Source organism: Pomacea canaliculata, linkage group LG1, assembly GCF_003073045.1.
Source record: "Pomacea canaliculata isolate SZHN2017 linkage group LG1, ASM307304v1, whole genome shotgun sequence".
NCBI lineage: Eukaryota > Metazoa > Mollusca > Gastropoda > Architaenioglossa > Ampullariidae > Pomacea > Pomacea canaliculata.
Genome location: NC_037590.1, coordinates 24,062,269 through 24,076,850, shown reverse-complemented (window position 1 = coordinate 24,076,850; position 14,582 = coordinate 24,062,269). Strand labels below are relative to the sequence as shown.

The window sequence follows — 14,582 nt, the reverse complement described above, 5'->3', positions numbered from 1 at the left end:
TGTTTGAGCAAGCTTTTTTTTTCCAGAGGAAATAAGATTGACATCTACGACTTTCTTGTTAGTACCTTTCTAATGAAACATTGCATGCTATTCTTGCCTGTGCCTTTCATATCAGTATTTTACTATCAAAACATTGCATGCCAGTCCTTGCCTGTGACTTTTTTTTTAATCAGCATCTTTCTGTCAAACAGCGTTACCATTAGCTCGAGCGGTAGCCAGACTAATTAAAAGACAAAACCTTTTTCCCTCATAAATTGGAGTGCCTTCAGTTCCGTCTTGGACCGGAGCTTCCTGCTCATCAGAGGCGGAGCGCGCAGGGACTCGATGCTGCTGATGACGGCGCACAGGTCGCGGTGGCCTTGCTGCGGTGCGGATGGAGCCAGAGAGCTCTCCAGTTTGGCGTAGCGCGGGTCCCTGGTCACAGCCCCGCGTGGAGCCTCTGATCTACCCCACAGGAAGGCTGCTTTCTGCATGGCCGCCGCCGTCCATGCAGCTGTGTCTGCTAAGCTGCAGGGATCCGAGTTGCAGCAGGATGCGGCAGACATTCGCCGCGCGGCGTTAACCCCAAAGGTCGAGAGGCTAGCGCTGGCAGCGTCACGTCCTTCGTGCTTCTGTTGTCGTCTGCCCACCATGATGAGTGATGACTATTCGTAGGCCTGCTTATGGCTGCTGGCTCACATTCAATGTCCGTCACAGATGCTTTCTTAAATCGGGCGTGGGGCATGTGTGGGGGAACTTGCTTTGGCAGCAGTCGCAGACTCGATCTTGACTCTTCTTTACCTGCTGATTTGAGTCTGTCGAGCTCTACCAGAGGTGTCGGCAGACGCTCGTTCATCTCTGTTCGCGCCACTGTCCCTTGAACCTCTGCGGCAGTCAGCGACGACTCGGTTGACTTGTCAGAGACTCCGAGAGTGGAACTCTTCACGCTCACGCTGGTTCTATTGGCTACATCTGCCCCGAAAGACATCTTTGTCTTCTTTTCTTTGCATTTTTCGTCAGCGAACAAAATAGCGAAGTAGTTCTGGCATTCCGCCATTGTTTTTGAGGTGGTTTGTCGACATTTAAATCCAACGCGCATGCGTAGTCACCACGACCGGCGCTGTGCACGGCGAACTTTCGAACCAGAGCAGCCGACCTGCGCCTCATTCGGTCTTGGAATATCTTCTTTTCATAGTCGCTTTTGCTGAGAAACTGCAAAGATAGGACAAGAAGGTATAGACAGTTCCAGGCATTCTTTTGGTACTAGTTTTCGTGCATGGGCCAGTTTGTTGACAAACATTTTTAGCCAGTACAACCATCAGAACAGAACAGAACAGATGTCAAGAACAAGGGAAACAATAAGAATAAGAACGACCTGCATGATCGTGTAGTCTGTTTATCCATCATTCACCCTCAGGTCACCCGTCAGCATGCACGCACGCACCTGTACCTTGTACCGTTCTTAGGACAACGTAAGCACACACGCACGCATGAGTACTTTGTGACTTTCTTTGCACAACACACGTCAGCATTGTACCGCACTGCATCGCGAGCTTGCACACACACACACAGTTACACATGGGACGTTATAGGCTCAATTTACACATACACTCGGGTACCTTGTAGCGTTCTTTGGATAACTCCCACAGCTTCGCACGCAACATCCGGTCCTCAGTAACGTTTTCTGTCAGCTGACCAGCCACGCGAATGGCTTCATGAGAAATCAAGGGGTCGTCGTCCTTCTTGACCCAGGCCTCTATCTCCTTCATGGCATCCGTCTTGTTTTTGACGAATCTGGACTCTACAGTTTGGGCTGGTGCGCTTTTGGGTTTGAGAGCCATGACGGCGGTCCGGCAACACGTGACGTTTATTAGCGAGCTTCAGGGAGGGATTCAGTTCTGGTTTGTAGCAACGTCCCTATAGAGCGTGCGACCCTGGAATTGTCAAATGCTTTGTCTTATCATTCACTGGCAGTCAGCACAAGACGTCACGGCTGAAGGAGTATTCTAAGCCGTGTAACGTGTCGTGATGGCGGGGGTCAAGCTTCTCGTTCAAAGGGCAAAGATGGCGATGGCCGCGTCTCGCAGATGACAAGTCACTCTCCGTAATAACGTGGTGTCTGAAAGAAGAACCGAATGACTGAAAACAATTAAGAGTGAGAATATATTAGTCCTAATGTTTAACGAAGTCTGAACGTTCTGCTGGGGCTCTCATTCTACCATCTGCACAATGAGTTTATTTACCGACTTGTTACATTTACACACAATGAACAGGACAAGAAAGTCGCTGAAATTTAGCTGCTCATGCTTTTATGAGTTTATCTATTTGGCTGCATCTGTAAAAAGACGCACCTCACTTAACAAACACACAACATGTTATATACATACATCTTGGTGTCATTTCCTCGTGTGAGTGAGTCTGATGTCTTGTATGCAAATCCCACTCCTGCTATGAGCAAGATTACGTCACACAGGTGAAGGGAATGTGTTGTTTATTCCTTGTTACTCCTCGAGAATCATAGGACCGCAACAACAATGTACTGGAATGTACTGGTTGTATATCTCTGGAAAACAATGGATCAGTCCTGACACACGAAATGAGATAGGGTGCACATGCCTGCAGGAGCATGTTGCCTGCGCGTCCCCCAGTGACGTACGCCACAGCTTTGCGGTGTTGCCAGCGGCAGTCAGACCCTCTTCACAGTCCACCAGCTCTCATTGGAGGTCGCGAACCTCCTGCAGAGGTGTCATGGGGATCTTTTATCGAGCGAGCGATCAGCATAGGTGTCTACAGTTTCAAATGCGTGAATTTGGAATGAAAGAAATGTGGTCACCGACCCCCTGCATTAAGTATAGTCAGACCGACATAGTGTCAGCTCCATTCATCAGCGATGACAATACAATACTGTAGGGCGTCCCTGCTGTGCTGCTTGTGTACTATCGCAACATTGGGCCTTCTTTAAGGGCTGTAGGCTGCCACGTGGAAAATAAGAATGTAGTGTAACAACACAGACCGCTAATTAAAAGGAGAAAAAAAAGTTGTGCTCATTAAAGTTTACACACAATTAAGGCACAAGGACTGCTGCTGTCAGAAACGGCACTAAGGTTTATTCAACCGGATGCTGAAATGCTTTATGACTTGCTCTATGTAATGGACTCCTGTAAACTATGTAAAGTGTGGATGTTCGGACATTCCATACTGCTTACTTCAGTTTACAGGACGTTCTAGTACAAACGATCATGCAGTGTACGTATTGTTCTCTTGCAAGTGTAACATGAAACCCACTAACCCTATCTTCTAGGGTCCCACATAACAAACCGAAATAACGACAAGAATAGCTGACTGGAATTACGGAAAATTTATTCGTGTGTTTGCGTTTGTTGTGTGTGTGTGTGATTGAAAATATCTTATTTCAAATGCCATGATATTGCTATTAACCTGTATGTGAACAGGTTTATTATCTGTACCAATATTGAGTAGTAAGATTACTACAGCTTCAAAATTCCTTTCCAGTTCCCCCCCCCCCCAGTTATATGTTTACAAGGCTACCTGCCTCAGTTGATGGTGTAAACCTCAAATCTCCCATCCCCCCACCAAACATTTCTAGAAAGCAGGTAATAACTGACTTGGCCTGACGATCATAACAAAGCCCTAGCACCATCGTGTAAAGAGTGTCCCACTGCATGTGCACCCCGCTCTTTATTTCAAAGCTCTTGAACATCTTCAGTTGAAACAGAAAACGTTTTTTTAAAATGTGGAAGTAATCTAGATTTATCTTTGTAGGGTTGCTCTGGGATATCACATTCACTCCGAGGAGTTATGGGTAATTCTGGGAGTTACAAAATAGTCTACCCCTGTTTTTGCTGTGCATTCTGTTTGTTTCAGACTGTTGTAGTCTTATCTACTTAATCTAGGACGGAAAGATCAGAGAGAAGTATTACATGTATATGGTTAGAAAAGATATGCTCGCAGAAACACACGCACACACACACATGTAGACATGCAATAGACAGATAGCAAGAAAAAAGGCTTGAGGCTCAAATTACAAAACTGGAAGAATGTATGAGAAGGACAGTAATGGTTGTGTGTGTAAGAGTGATATCACTGAGAGAGTGTATACACTGGAGTGTATAGGATGTGACTATAAGTTGTTTTTTTTTAATAATTTTGATGTGCGAACACGAAGCATTACATTTAAAAGTGGTTGGATGGGGAGAGGTCAAGCAGAAAAAGAATGCACAGTGATTTCGCACAACAGTCACACAAAAACATACATCAGCCAATGTTGACATGTGAAGCAAGAGTCGGTGAGAATCCCATTTCTGACCAATGTCCAGACAAAAGAAAATCATTCTTGTGAAGTAAGTCGCACTTAGCGCTTTAATCGTCAATAAGACTGAACAGATTATTAATGTTTTGTGAGGCGCTTGCCATCTAGACTTGTGAGCACGTGCACGTCACCTCGCCGTTGATGTTAGTCAGGGTGATTCTGGCGTTGGCAGCGTGACAACAGAACGTCCTGCCTTCAGATGTAGCTGTCTCGGCAGCATGCTGGCACTCGGTGGCACCCTGAGAGCAGGGAGACCCTACACACACATACAGGTGCAGCTGTCATATCAGCGTCTGTCGATCCGGGTTACAGCCTTCTAACCAAATGTTATCTAGTATAACTAGGCAAACGCATGGAGACATTCAGTTTTACCATTCTCTTTCATCAACCATCACCACTTGTATTATCATCTTAAAATATTTCAGCGTGAGAAGAAGGAACAATGAACCAAACGAAAGAAACAGAATTATAGACAACTCCTTTACCTTGGGAGTAAGCGAAGAGTGCAAGAAGAACCAGAATGGCTACAGTCTTCATGGTGTCGGGGATCTGAACAAAATAAGCATAAGAACAATAAGAATTATTGAGGGAATAGACAGTGAAAAATATGCACAGAAATGAGTTGTTATGTAAGTCTCAGAGTAGCATAAATTTGCAGAGTCAAGAACTGTGCTGAAATGTTACATAAATGTATCAACGAATAAAATTATGGATAAAATGGATTTAATAAAGAGGATTAAGGAATTGAGAACGATACATTTTACCCTCTATAAAGGGTCTCTCGCTCTCATCCAGAGGGTACATTCAGACATCTGGTCAGAAGACATAAAATGCATCAAGCTTTACAGTTTTTGACATAGTTTATCAGAGACAGAACATTAAAGAGTGGAAGAAATACCTGCAGTAGGTGTCTTGCTCTGGAGAACGTGGGAGAAGAGCGGTACTGATGAAGCACACGGCCGCCACACTCAGGTTATATACTCTGCCTGTCGTGATGCGACCTCTACTTTGTGTCAGATAAGGCTGTTCTTTGGTCTTTAAGAAACCTCAAAACTGGAGCCTCATATAACTAACCTTCCCTTTTGCACGAGACACACCAACATAGAGAGAAAACCAGAGAGAGAGAGAATGTGTGGACGGGAGAGCAAATGTGTGTTATTTGCTTCAATCAAGTACGCAAGTGAGTATTGGTTCAAGGATAAATAAATTTAAAAAAAAAAAAACAAACAAGAAAAAGCAACTACTGTCTTAAAATTTTGTTCCCTGGAATCTATGTAGCCCACAGCACAGTGCACTCCAACAGTTCCAACACAAGAAAACCATTCGAAACCGGACTAAAGATCACTCAAGAAACACTTGGCCATATTTTTCTGTTTTGCAGACCTCGACTGTAACGTGACTAAACTCAACTCACTGTATCCATCATGCTTCGAAAATGCTGCAAAATAACAGTACACAGCCAGCTACACGAACTGATGATTTTTATCAGATTAAACTTTAATGTAATTAGCTGTTTCCTAATCGACAGTGACAGTAAGATACTTTTTTTCATAACCTGGGTGAATTACTCCAGTCTGTTTTCAAAAACACGCCTTCCAGTGTCACCATGCGAAGAAAGAGGTCGCAATCGTAACAAAAACGTCTAATTAACGCATGGTACCGGCTCTTCCGTTGGCTGAATCCTTAACATCGTAAACGTATCCATGTACAATGCTGACGTCTGTGTTGCTGACCTCTTTCTTTTTCGTGGAGATGTTTGTAGGCGTGTATCTCAAGAATATAAGAACCCACCCCCCCCCCAGACTTTAGAAAACATGTCTTACATTGATATTTACCTACTTGGTACTTACGGTATGTTTTTCTAATAAGTACCACACTAAACCTTTAAGGATCTCTGGATAACAATGGCATTGCCTAAAGTACCAAAAAAAAAAAAAAAAAAAAAAAAAAAAAAAACGTATACCCATAAACACGCTAATGTACAGACAGATCCACCTAAAGGCAAATCAGTTAGGGAGAGTTGACAGCACTTTCAACCACTTGTTTATATTTCTTCTAAAACTTTGAAGCCTTCTGGTATTTTAGGCGAACCATAAATATTTTTATGAGGTTATCTGCGTTCGCCAAAGTGTTATCTGAAACCTTACGGAGGAGAGATCACGAAGCATTCCGCGGTGCAGGTAAGGCGGCTTTAGTAGGGTCACGAAAGCAGGTGCTAGCTGATGGCTAAGATAAATACCGTACGAAATTTTAACATCAATAACATTCAGCTAGCAGCTAGCAGCTTTCTGTTCAGCTAACAATTTTCAAAAGACTGACTGCCTCAGTCGATATACTAGGAAAGTCCTCTTGAATATATAGTCTCTGCATTAAAGCGTGAGGACCACAGCAAAGGAACATTCAGTCAGGGTTAATTCATTTAAAGTGATTTGTCTAAACTCGGTACAAAATACTATTTCTCAATACAAACGTCACCATGCACACAGACAAGAGGTCACACCTGTAAGTCACGAATAAGCAGGGTGACACATGGTCCCAGCTGTACCATTGGTTATACCCTTGACAACATAAACGTGTCTATGTAATATTCTGAGGTCTGTCTTGTTGACCTCTTTCTGTACCTAAAAAAGTGGTGTCTGTAGGCTTTGTACCGAGTGTAACTCTGTCTCTTGAAAAAAGATTTCCCCTACTATAGACCTTGAAATCTCCCGTGTTTTGCGAAACTTCGACGAGATTTTAACGCGAAAGGGCCAAACAAGCCACAAGTTGGACTTTAATGGTAGGAATTGACGTTCTAAATTATTTCCGCTAAAAATAGCGATTTGCAAAACCTTTCGCGTCTAAAATACAGGTTGAGGCGGCTCGGTGAGGCCGCCATGTTGTTGTCAAGTGACGTCAAGGGACCGTTGGCATGCAAGAATGAAAGTTCAGCAATAATAATAAAGTTAATTTGTATAGCGCTTTTCCCCACCGTTAAAGGCGGGCTCAAAGCGCTATTACTAAAAAGAAAACACACAAACATAAGAATAATGGATGCTGGACTTAAGAAACAATAAGTTTCAGTGTCCTTATCATTACTGAAGAAAAATCCACAACAGAGGCGAACGGCGCAACAAACATCAGGATGAGTAGGAGAAACCAAAACTCAATGTAGATTCACGCAGACGAGACAAAACAAATTTACTGTCTTGTGTTAGCTAGGCGAAGGGACATCACTCTCACCGCAGTAGTTTCAGTCGTCAGTACGAGTTGTCGCAAACGCTGGCCTCACGGATCTGGGAATCGTCTTAAAGAACGTCAAGCATGGGTTTATCGAGGAGGAATTTGAGCGAAGTGAAGAAAACTAACGTGGCAGAAGATGAACTAACGAACAGTCACATAGAGCAGTGGTTCTCAAAGTGTGGTCCGCGGACCTCTAGTGGGCATGAGTCACGTGGTCTGCGGCTGACAGTCGTCATATGTCAGCAAAGTGATGTTTAAAGTGATGCATTCCTCGCATTAACATTTTAATTACAAAGAACGAGGTAGTTTTATGTCAACTTATTACTATACTACTGTCACAGAAGGACATTTAATTTTGAATTGTAATGAAACAAATGAGGCAATTTAAACTTTGAAATTCATAGTACAGATTTTTAGGCCTTGGTGGTCCGCCATATTTTTTACTGAAGTAAAGTGGTCCGCGGTCCGAAATACTTTGAGAACCACTGACATAGAGAGCCATGGTCGATGTGGAAATCGCTGATAAAGAGTAAAGTCGAGCCAACGATCTCCTTTTAACAAAAGAAAAGAAAAACATTCCATAGTTCTTCCACAAAATCGAACATGTTCTCTAATTTTTCTTTTGTGCAAAAGTGTACGTGTACCTACCTGATTTGCTACAGTTCTCTTTGAGAATTTTCCATTGCAATTCTAGCTCTTACTTGTCGAGAGTGTTATCGAGTCTATACCTCTCTTCGTTTATTTTTTCCTTCCATATCTCAGTAGAGAAGCATATGAACACACGAACGCACACACATACAGAGTCCATGATACGGGCCGAACCCCAGACAAAACAACATCATGAATACTAAAAGAGTGCTGAATTCTGTGTAGAAGTATAGAATGATCCACAGTATCAAATACAGTTGATAAACCTAACAACTCCAGAAATGACACTTTGTCATCGTCAGCACTATAACGAGAAGATCGTTTGCAGTTTCTTAAATGCAGATTCAGTACTATGGCTTTTTCTCAAATTTTTTCATTAATATTTCTTTATTAAAGTTTCGAGAAATTGTTGTGAGATCAGTGTTACGAAGTCGTGCCAATATTCTGACACTTGCAGCTGCCGCTAACACTGAACATCGCGATGCCGTAGCTGCTTCCACTGACGTAGACGCCTGTGGTAAGGACGGGGATGATCTTGCACGTGCATATAATGCAGCTGGTAATTTGCCTGACACAACGACAGAGAAACATGCTGTGTGTTACAGCAGGACATTGCAGCACACCGACACACACACAAACACCCTCCACACACACACACCTTTGCACACCAAATAATCCCCACGCGTGAAGTGGATTATTACAGACACGCACACACAAACTTACATGGATAAACTTCTACAGGTAGAAAACATGCAGACAAGCACATAAATACAGACTGGCTTACAGAATGGAAGGTCAACAGATAAGTATACAGACAGTGACAAGTACTCAATACACTTCCATGCTCTAAATCAACAGGCATATGAATAGTACACAGGTAGTAAGTACATACTACACAGGTAAAAGTAACACATACAGAAACACGAAAAGCACACACTACACACATTTGAAAATAACACAGGCATATACGAGAGAAAGGCCGCTAAAGCAGACATACTGGCAGGTCTCTTGAAAGAAGAGCTGTCGTTTATTTTGAAAGGTTGCTAGCGTGCGGTTGACACCATCGATATCCACAAGCCAGTTTGGACTGATGTACCCGGTCTGTCTGGAAAAGACACCGCATTTACAGACGACATAACCATTGACTGTCTCGGTTTTAACTCGGCTATTCAGGCTAATACATTTCAAACTCAGCAACTGCGACGACAGCATCCTTGAGAGTGTTGTGCTAAACAATGCTGAGAGCGACAACAAAACTACTTACGAAAAGCAGCAGCAGCTGTAGAGACGGTCGGCAGGTCTGATGGGATAGAAAGGAATAGGTGGCGCCTGCTCAGTAAAATTCGAGATGGGGGCGACACCATTAGAGCTGCACGTGTCTGACGAGTTTATCATTTGAGTTACAGGAATGTGCGCGCTCAGGTATGCCATCCGTACTTTTATTTCTTCGTCTGTCAAGAAGTGGCCGGGGAAACGCACGTCGAGTGGCAGCAACTCCGCCAGCTGTGAGCTCGACAATGGAGTGGCACTGAAAACATTACACATCGTTTTATCCAGGGTTTTCTTGTTGTCAAAGGGCGTTCTTAACTAAACAAATAAAGACACACATTTGACCAGCTTTAGGAAAGTTTTGATATTGCTTATGTAGTTTATTCCTTTGTTAACAACGGTCTGGAGGCAAGACATTTTGACCAGAATGTCAGTGACACTTCACTATGGAAGAGAGAGAAAACCGGGTTAAGCCTATGATCAAATATTTGTTCCCCAAATTAGGTTTAGTCCATGACAATACACTCATTATCAAAACTGGTTTTAGCCTCTCAGGAAATACTCGTTATTTAAACGAGGTTTAGCCCTGACTTGTTCTCTGATATATACTGGCGCTTACGGCATTGCCTCGTTAGCATGTGCTGAGGTCTTCAGTGAGGTCAAAAGCTAGTATGTAAAGGTATCCACAGAGTATGTGTTTCTCTACATTCCCTTCTAAAAAATTTAAAAAAAGTAAAAAAAAAAATTTGCGCATTTTTGTGGTACGTTGGTGGTAGACCGCTGTTTGATTAACTTGTCAACAAGGTTGGACTGATGACACTACTAGTTACCATTTCTTATATCAGTCGAGGAACTAAGCCATTGAAGACAAGAATAAAGCTAAGTATACTATGGTAAGTTGGTTACACCTATAACGATATCTACTCACTATTTTCTCTCAACTCTTAATTCATCATCGTCATGTTGACTTACCTCGCAGTGCCCTCGCTCTCGCTCAGTCTATAGTGTGTGCTTCCTACGATCCCCAGAATCACGACGAGCAGTACACAGCTGAGACAGCTCTGTCAAAACCACCAAAAGTTTATGAATGACACTGTCACACAATTGCGAGCCGTATACAGCTTAACACTGTACAAATAAGGAGGTGACTACAGTGTTCACTCTGTTCACATCACGAGTAGTCCACAGCTTGGATTACTATACACAGACACTGACAAGTCCTGTAGCAAGTCAGTCCACGGTATATATATATATTGTGTCTATACGTTTATATATGTGGATATGTATCTGTATGTAATGTGTGACAATAATTTACCCTAACAAGAACTAAAGCTGGGGTCATACCAGTGTGCCTATGACAAGCACGCTCCTGGAGACCGGGGATGGCTTGCCTCTTTCCTGAATTTCCATGATTCTGTTCCTCAGTCAACTGAAAGATGTGAGAATGAATAGATTCGCTGTCATCAGACAAAAAAAAAAAAAAAACAAAACAAAAAACAAACAAACAACAAAATGCAAATTACACTTTCGGACAGAGTTGGGCTAACAATTAGGTGAGAGCATGAACGTAAATACACGTTCATGGGTGAGAGAGCATGAGTTAGACTGTGTGAGCACAACTCACTCTCTATTCTTGATATTGGTTTATCAATGTTCTAGTTTGTCAAAACAAAACATCGTTACTGTTTTTTTATTCAAACATTTCCCTCATAACACGAATAATATTCGAAATTCAATTTACTTTCGTCCGGTTTATGTCACTTTAATATCTGTGTTTATCAGTTTAAACGTGTTTGTTAGTACAAGGAAGTGAGAAGGAGAAAAACATCACAAACAACAAAACGTCAGGCGCTATCAAAAAAAAAAAAAAAAAAAAAAGAAAAGAAAAAAGAAAAAGAAAAAAAGCTGCAATTACACTTACAGCATTATTCTATGTTTAGAATCACAATTGAGATGTATCATCATCGTAGAGCAGCGTGTGTTGGGGAAGGTAAGGCAGTCAGGGGGAGGAGATGGACACCCTCTCACAAAAGTCTGGTGCAAGAGACGCGAGGGCTCTAACGCCTCGTTCCCAGACAACCGTAAGAGAAGACCTTTACCCATCCCACATTATTTACCCCGAAGCTGTGTTTATGTGGAAGTTAAATCCTGGTTGTTTTGAATTTAGCAAATGCTGTCTGTAGCCGTGACATGTCTAATACACAGTACACAATTTTCGCCAGCTGTAAAGCAACAGTTTGTAGTGACAGACCGCGCATGACTGGAATGTTGTGTGTCACAGCAAGGTAGAAGTAAAAGTAAGATTGCCTGCAGTTGCTGTACTTACATTTACAGAGGTCAACAGGTAATCGCCAGGCCAGGTGTAAGACAAGAGATGCCTGTCTACGTAGGTGTAGGTGACTGTAGCTTCGCTGGGACTTCAGAACCTGACGGTCGCCTCCTCTTTGATGGCTCGTCTGTGAGTATTAGAGCTAAATACCTCCCAGCATGCCGGATACACCTACCAACGGCCCTCACTTTGTGTCTCACTTCCCAGGCCGCCGTCAAGGGACGAGAAATTTAGGAAAAACACACACAGGGTGGGCGTGGTCACCACAGACACCTCCCAGCCTCAGGCTTTACTCGTTGGTTTCTTCTTTTTTAAAATTCTATCATTTGTTTGTTTTCACGAGAAGTTTGACTCGGTACTGCTCTGTGTGTGTTTGTGTGTATGCGTGCGTGTGTAAGGCATATGTCTTAGTCACACTGAGACAAAATCCTTGTATCGCTTGGGAAAAAGATCATCTTATAAACGTAAGTGACCAAGTGGGATTCAGGAAGCAGAGAGCCAGGGACCTATAGTTTAAGGCCGAAAATAAATAACAATGAGTTAAAGGTAAAACAATCCTGTAGCAGACATCCTCATCCAAAAATAAACCCCGTGAAGTACATTCAAACCTGCAGCATTCATCAGCAACACAGGATAGACCACGGCGATGTCAAAGGATGTCACCAAGTGTTCTGTCGCGTGTCGTCAAGGTTTTAAGGTCATGGCAAAAGAGTCAAGCTTTTCCCCGAATGTAGAACTAGGATGTGATGCCAGCCCGCGGTGTTCATAGGAAATAGGGGAAGGCCGAAGAGGATGTGCTGCATGAGAGAACTGCTCCATCATTGGTTACAGACGAGTAGCTGCCCGGCCTGCAAGAGAGGTGGAAAGGTCTAAGGTCAAGTGAGGTGAGCAGGCGGAGGACGTGGATCGCGATCCTAAAAATAATGAAAGTTCGACTTCGCTGGTAAGCTGAAGTACATTAAAACCTGCAGCCTCCAGCAGTACAGCATACTGGCCACGGACATGTCATGAAGAATGTCACCAAGTGTTTTGTCACGTGTCGTCAAGCGTTTCAAGGCCATTGGAAGTGGGTCAAACTTTCCCTGAATGTAGAACTAGGATATGTGATGTGAGCCGCGGTGTTTATGGGAAATATGAGGAGGAAGATGCGCTGCGTGAGAGAGCTGCTCCATTGGCTACAGACAGGCTACGGGTTGTTTATTGCTGTCAAATATCAAGTTTACTGTCGCGTTCAAGGAGGTAAACAATGCATTTTTTCAAGAAAAAAATTGGAGATGCTTGTAACTATCTCTCTGAGGGAGTCCCTCAATCGTTGGTCGCGATTTTTATTTGGGTTGTCGACCTTTGATGTATTCTTCTTTATAGAAATAAATGATTGCAGAATATTTAGTCAGTAACATATTTTATGGTCGTTTCTTTTTTTTTCATTGTCGCCTCGCCATAATACATTCATAACACTGTACATGGTAGATTAAGCACGGTACGCTAGAGTGCGAGTGCAGTTCATAATGTTGTATTATTTTTCACAGAAAAATGGAATAAAGAGAAGAATGCATTTTCTTTAAAAACGTGTTTAAATCTTTGTATGTTGCTATGTCAAACTCCATTCGGTAGCACGTTGGCAAGGTCATTGTCTGGTTGAGATATGTATGTGATAGGACTTTGCTCTTCAGGTGTTCTAGATTAAGTGTATTTTACACAAGAAAATGATTAAGGTGATAAATGTTGACACAATGGAGTGGATTACCACGTCGAGCATAATAACGCTTCGTCAACTTTAAAAATAATTTATTGATAATTTTGTTCATCTTGACAGGACTTGAAATGCAGAGTCACTCATTTTTTAATGTTTAGATTACCGCAATTTTAAATAATTTGGCTGATGATAAAGTTGAACAATCTAAAGAAAATCCAGAAGCATGTGCCTTAATTGTTCTCACCATGTCAATTCTCAGTAATATGGAATTCCCTGCCACTTAATTTTAATTTCAGAAATCTCTTGTTCTCAAATAATTTCTTGCTTGACTTTTTTTTCATCTGAGTTATTATAATTGTCGCGTGTCCGGCGATTGTTTTGCTGTTCGTGTTGTGCTTCCCGTGCTTTGCTGGCCTGTCGTTGGGTGTGCGCGCGCGGAGGGGGGCAATCAAGCGACCTTTCACCTCGTCCTTGTGTGACCCTATCCGTCTCGCGAGCCCCAGAGCCATGACCCGCGGCGCTTGTCGTCACGCATCAGCTGCTCGCAGGGCCTTCCCAAGGTCTCTTCTTTTCCGGACCTGACAGCAACCCCCTCCCTTTTACCTTTCCTCCCCTTTTCTCACATTTTTCTTCTCACTCGCGCTGTTCTTGGCGAGTTTTTCTGCCGATTCTGGACAGTCGTCCTCCAGCATGTAATAACTAGAACTTTGCATTTGCTAAAGGTTATGTACTTTTTTGTAAGGCACTACGGATTAACCTGTTGGTATCCTACTGTTTTGTTCACTAGGACCCACTGTTTTTCAATGTTTGTTTCACCCCTCCCCACGAAGGTGTAGACACGCTGCAGCTGTCGGTGTCGTCACGAGGAGCCTGGGCGATGGGAAACACCTTTGACGCACCACTGGACTCGACCGCAGGGGTCCGGGACGCTGTACTGGTTCCACAGCGGAGACTGGCAGGACATCCACGGCTTCCGCTGGCCGTTCCAGTGAATGAGTTTAGCGGTCAAGTTTAACTTCTTGTTCTTGTAGGTTCCTGACACTGATGTTAACATAGAGATGACAAACAGTATCATAATCTCTGTAGACAACTACCTACCAAACTTTGAG

General features: G+C 43.0%; 1 protein-coding gene and 2 long non-coding RNA genes across 3 annotated transcripts in view; all 3 read right to left on the bottom strand.

The window, feature by feature from the left end:
- Positions 1–44: 44 nt before the first annotated feature.
- Positions 45–3,063, bottom strand: LOC112563057. The gene is made up of 3 exons (XR_003098955.1): positions 2,367–3,063; positions 1,599–2,098; positions 45–1,191 (listed from the first exon to the last, which is right to left on the bottom strand). It is a non-coding gene; the product is annotated as an uncharacterized LOC112563057 (long non-coding RNA).
- A 1,270-nt stretch (positions 3,064–4,333) lies between these two features.
- On the bottom strand, positions 4,334–5,357 carry LOC112565989. Its single transcript, XR_003099523.1, has 3 exons — positions 5,208–5,357; positions 4,795–4,858; positions 4,334–4,565 (listed from the first exon to the last, which is right to left on the bottom strand). It is a non-coding gene; the product is annotated as an uncharacterized LOC112565989 (long non-coding RNA).
- Positions 5,358–8,072: 2,715 nt separating this feature from the next.
- Positions 8,073–14,582, bottom strand: part of LOC112570717 (glycosyltransferase 8 domain-containing protein 2-like) — a 33,619-nt gene continuing 27,109 nt past the window's right edge. The window contains exons 9-14 of the mRNA XM_025249301.1: positions 11,775–14,514; positions 10,793–10,877; positions 10,421–10,509; positions 9,444–9,707; positions 9,177–9,284; positions 8,073–8,747 (exon numbers count right to left, since the gene is read on the bottom strand). Of these exons, the coding sequence (XP_025105086.1) occupies positions 14,333–14,514 (182 nt within the window). The 3' untranslated portion in view covers positions 8,073–8,747; positions 9,177–9,284; positions 9,444–9,707; ... (1 more) ...; positions 10,793–10,877; positions 11,775–14,332. The remainder of the gene's footprint in view (positions 8,748–9,176; positions 9,285–9,443; positions 9,708–10,420; positions 10,510–10,792; positions 10,878–11,774; positions 14,515–14,582) is intronic.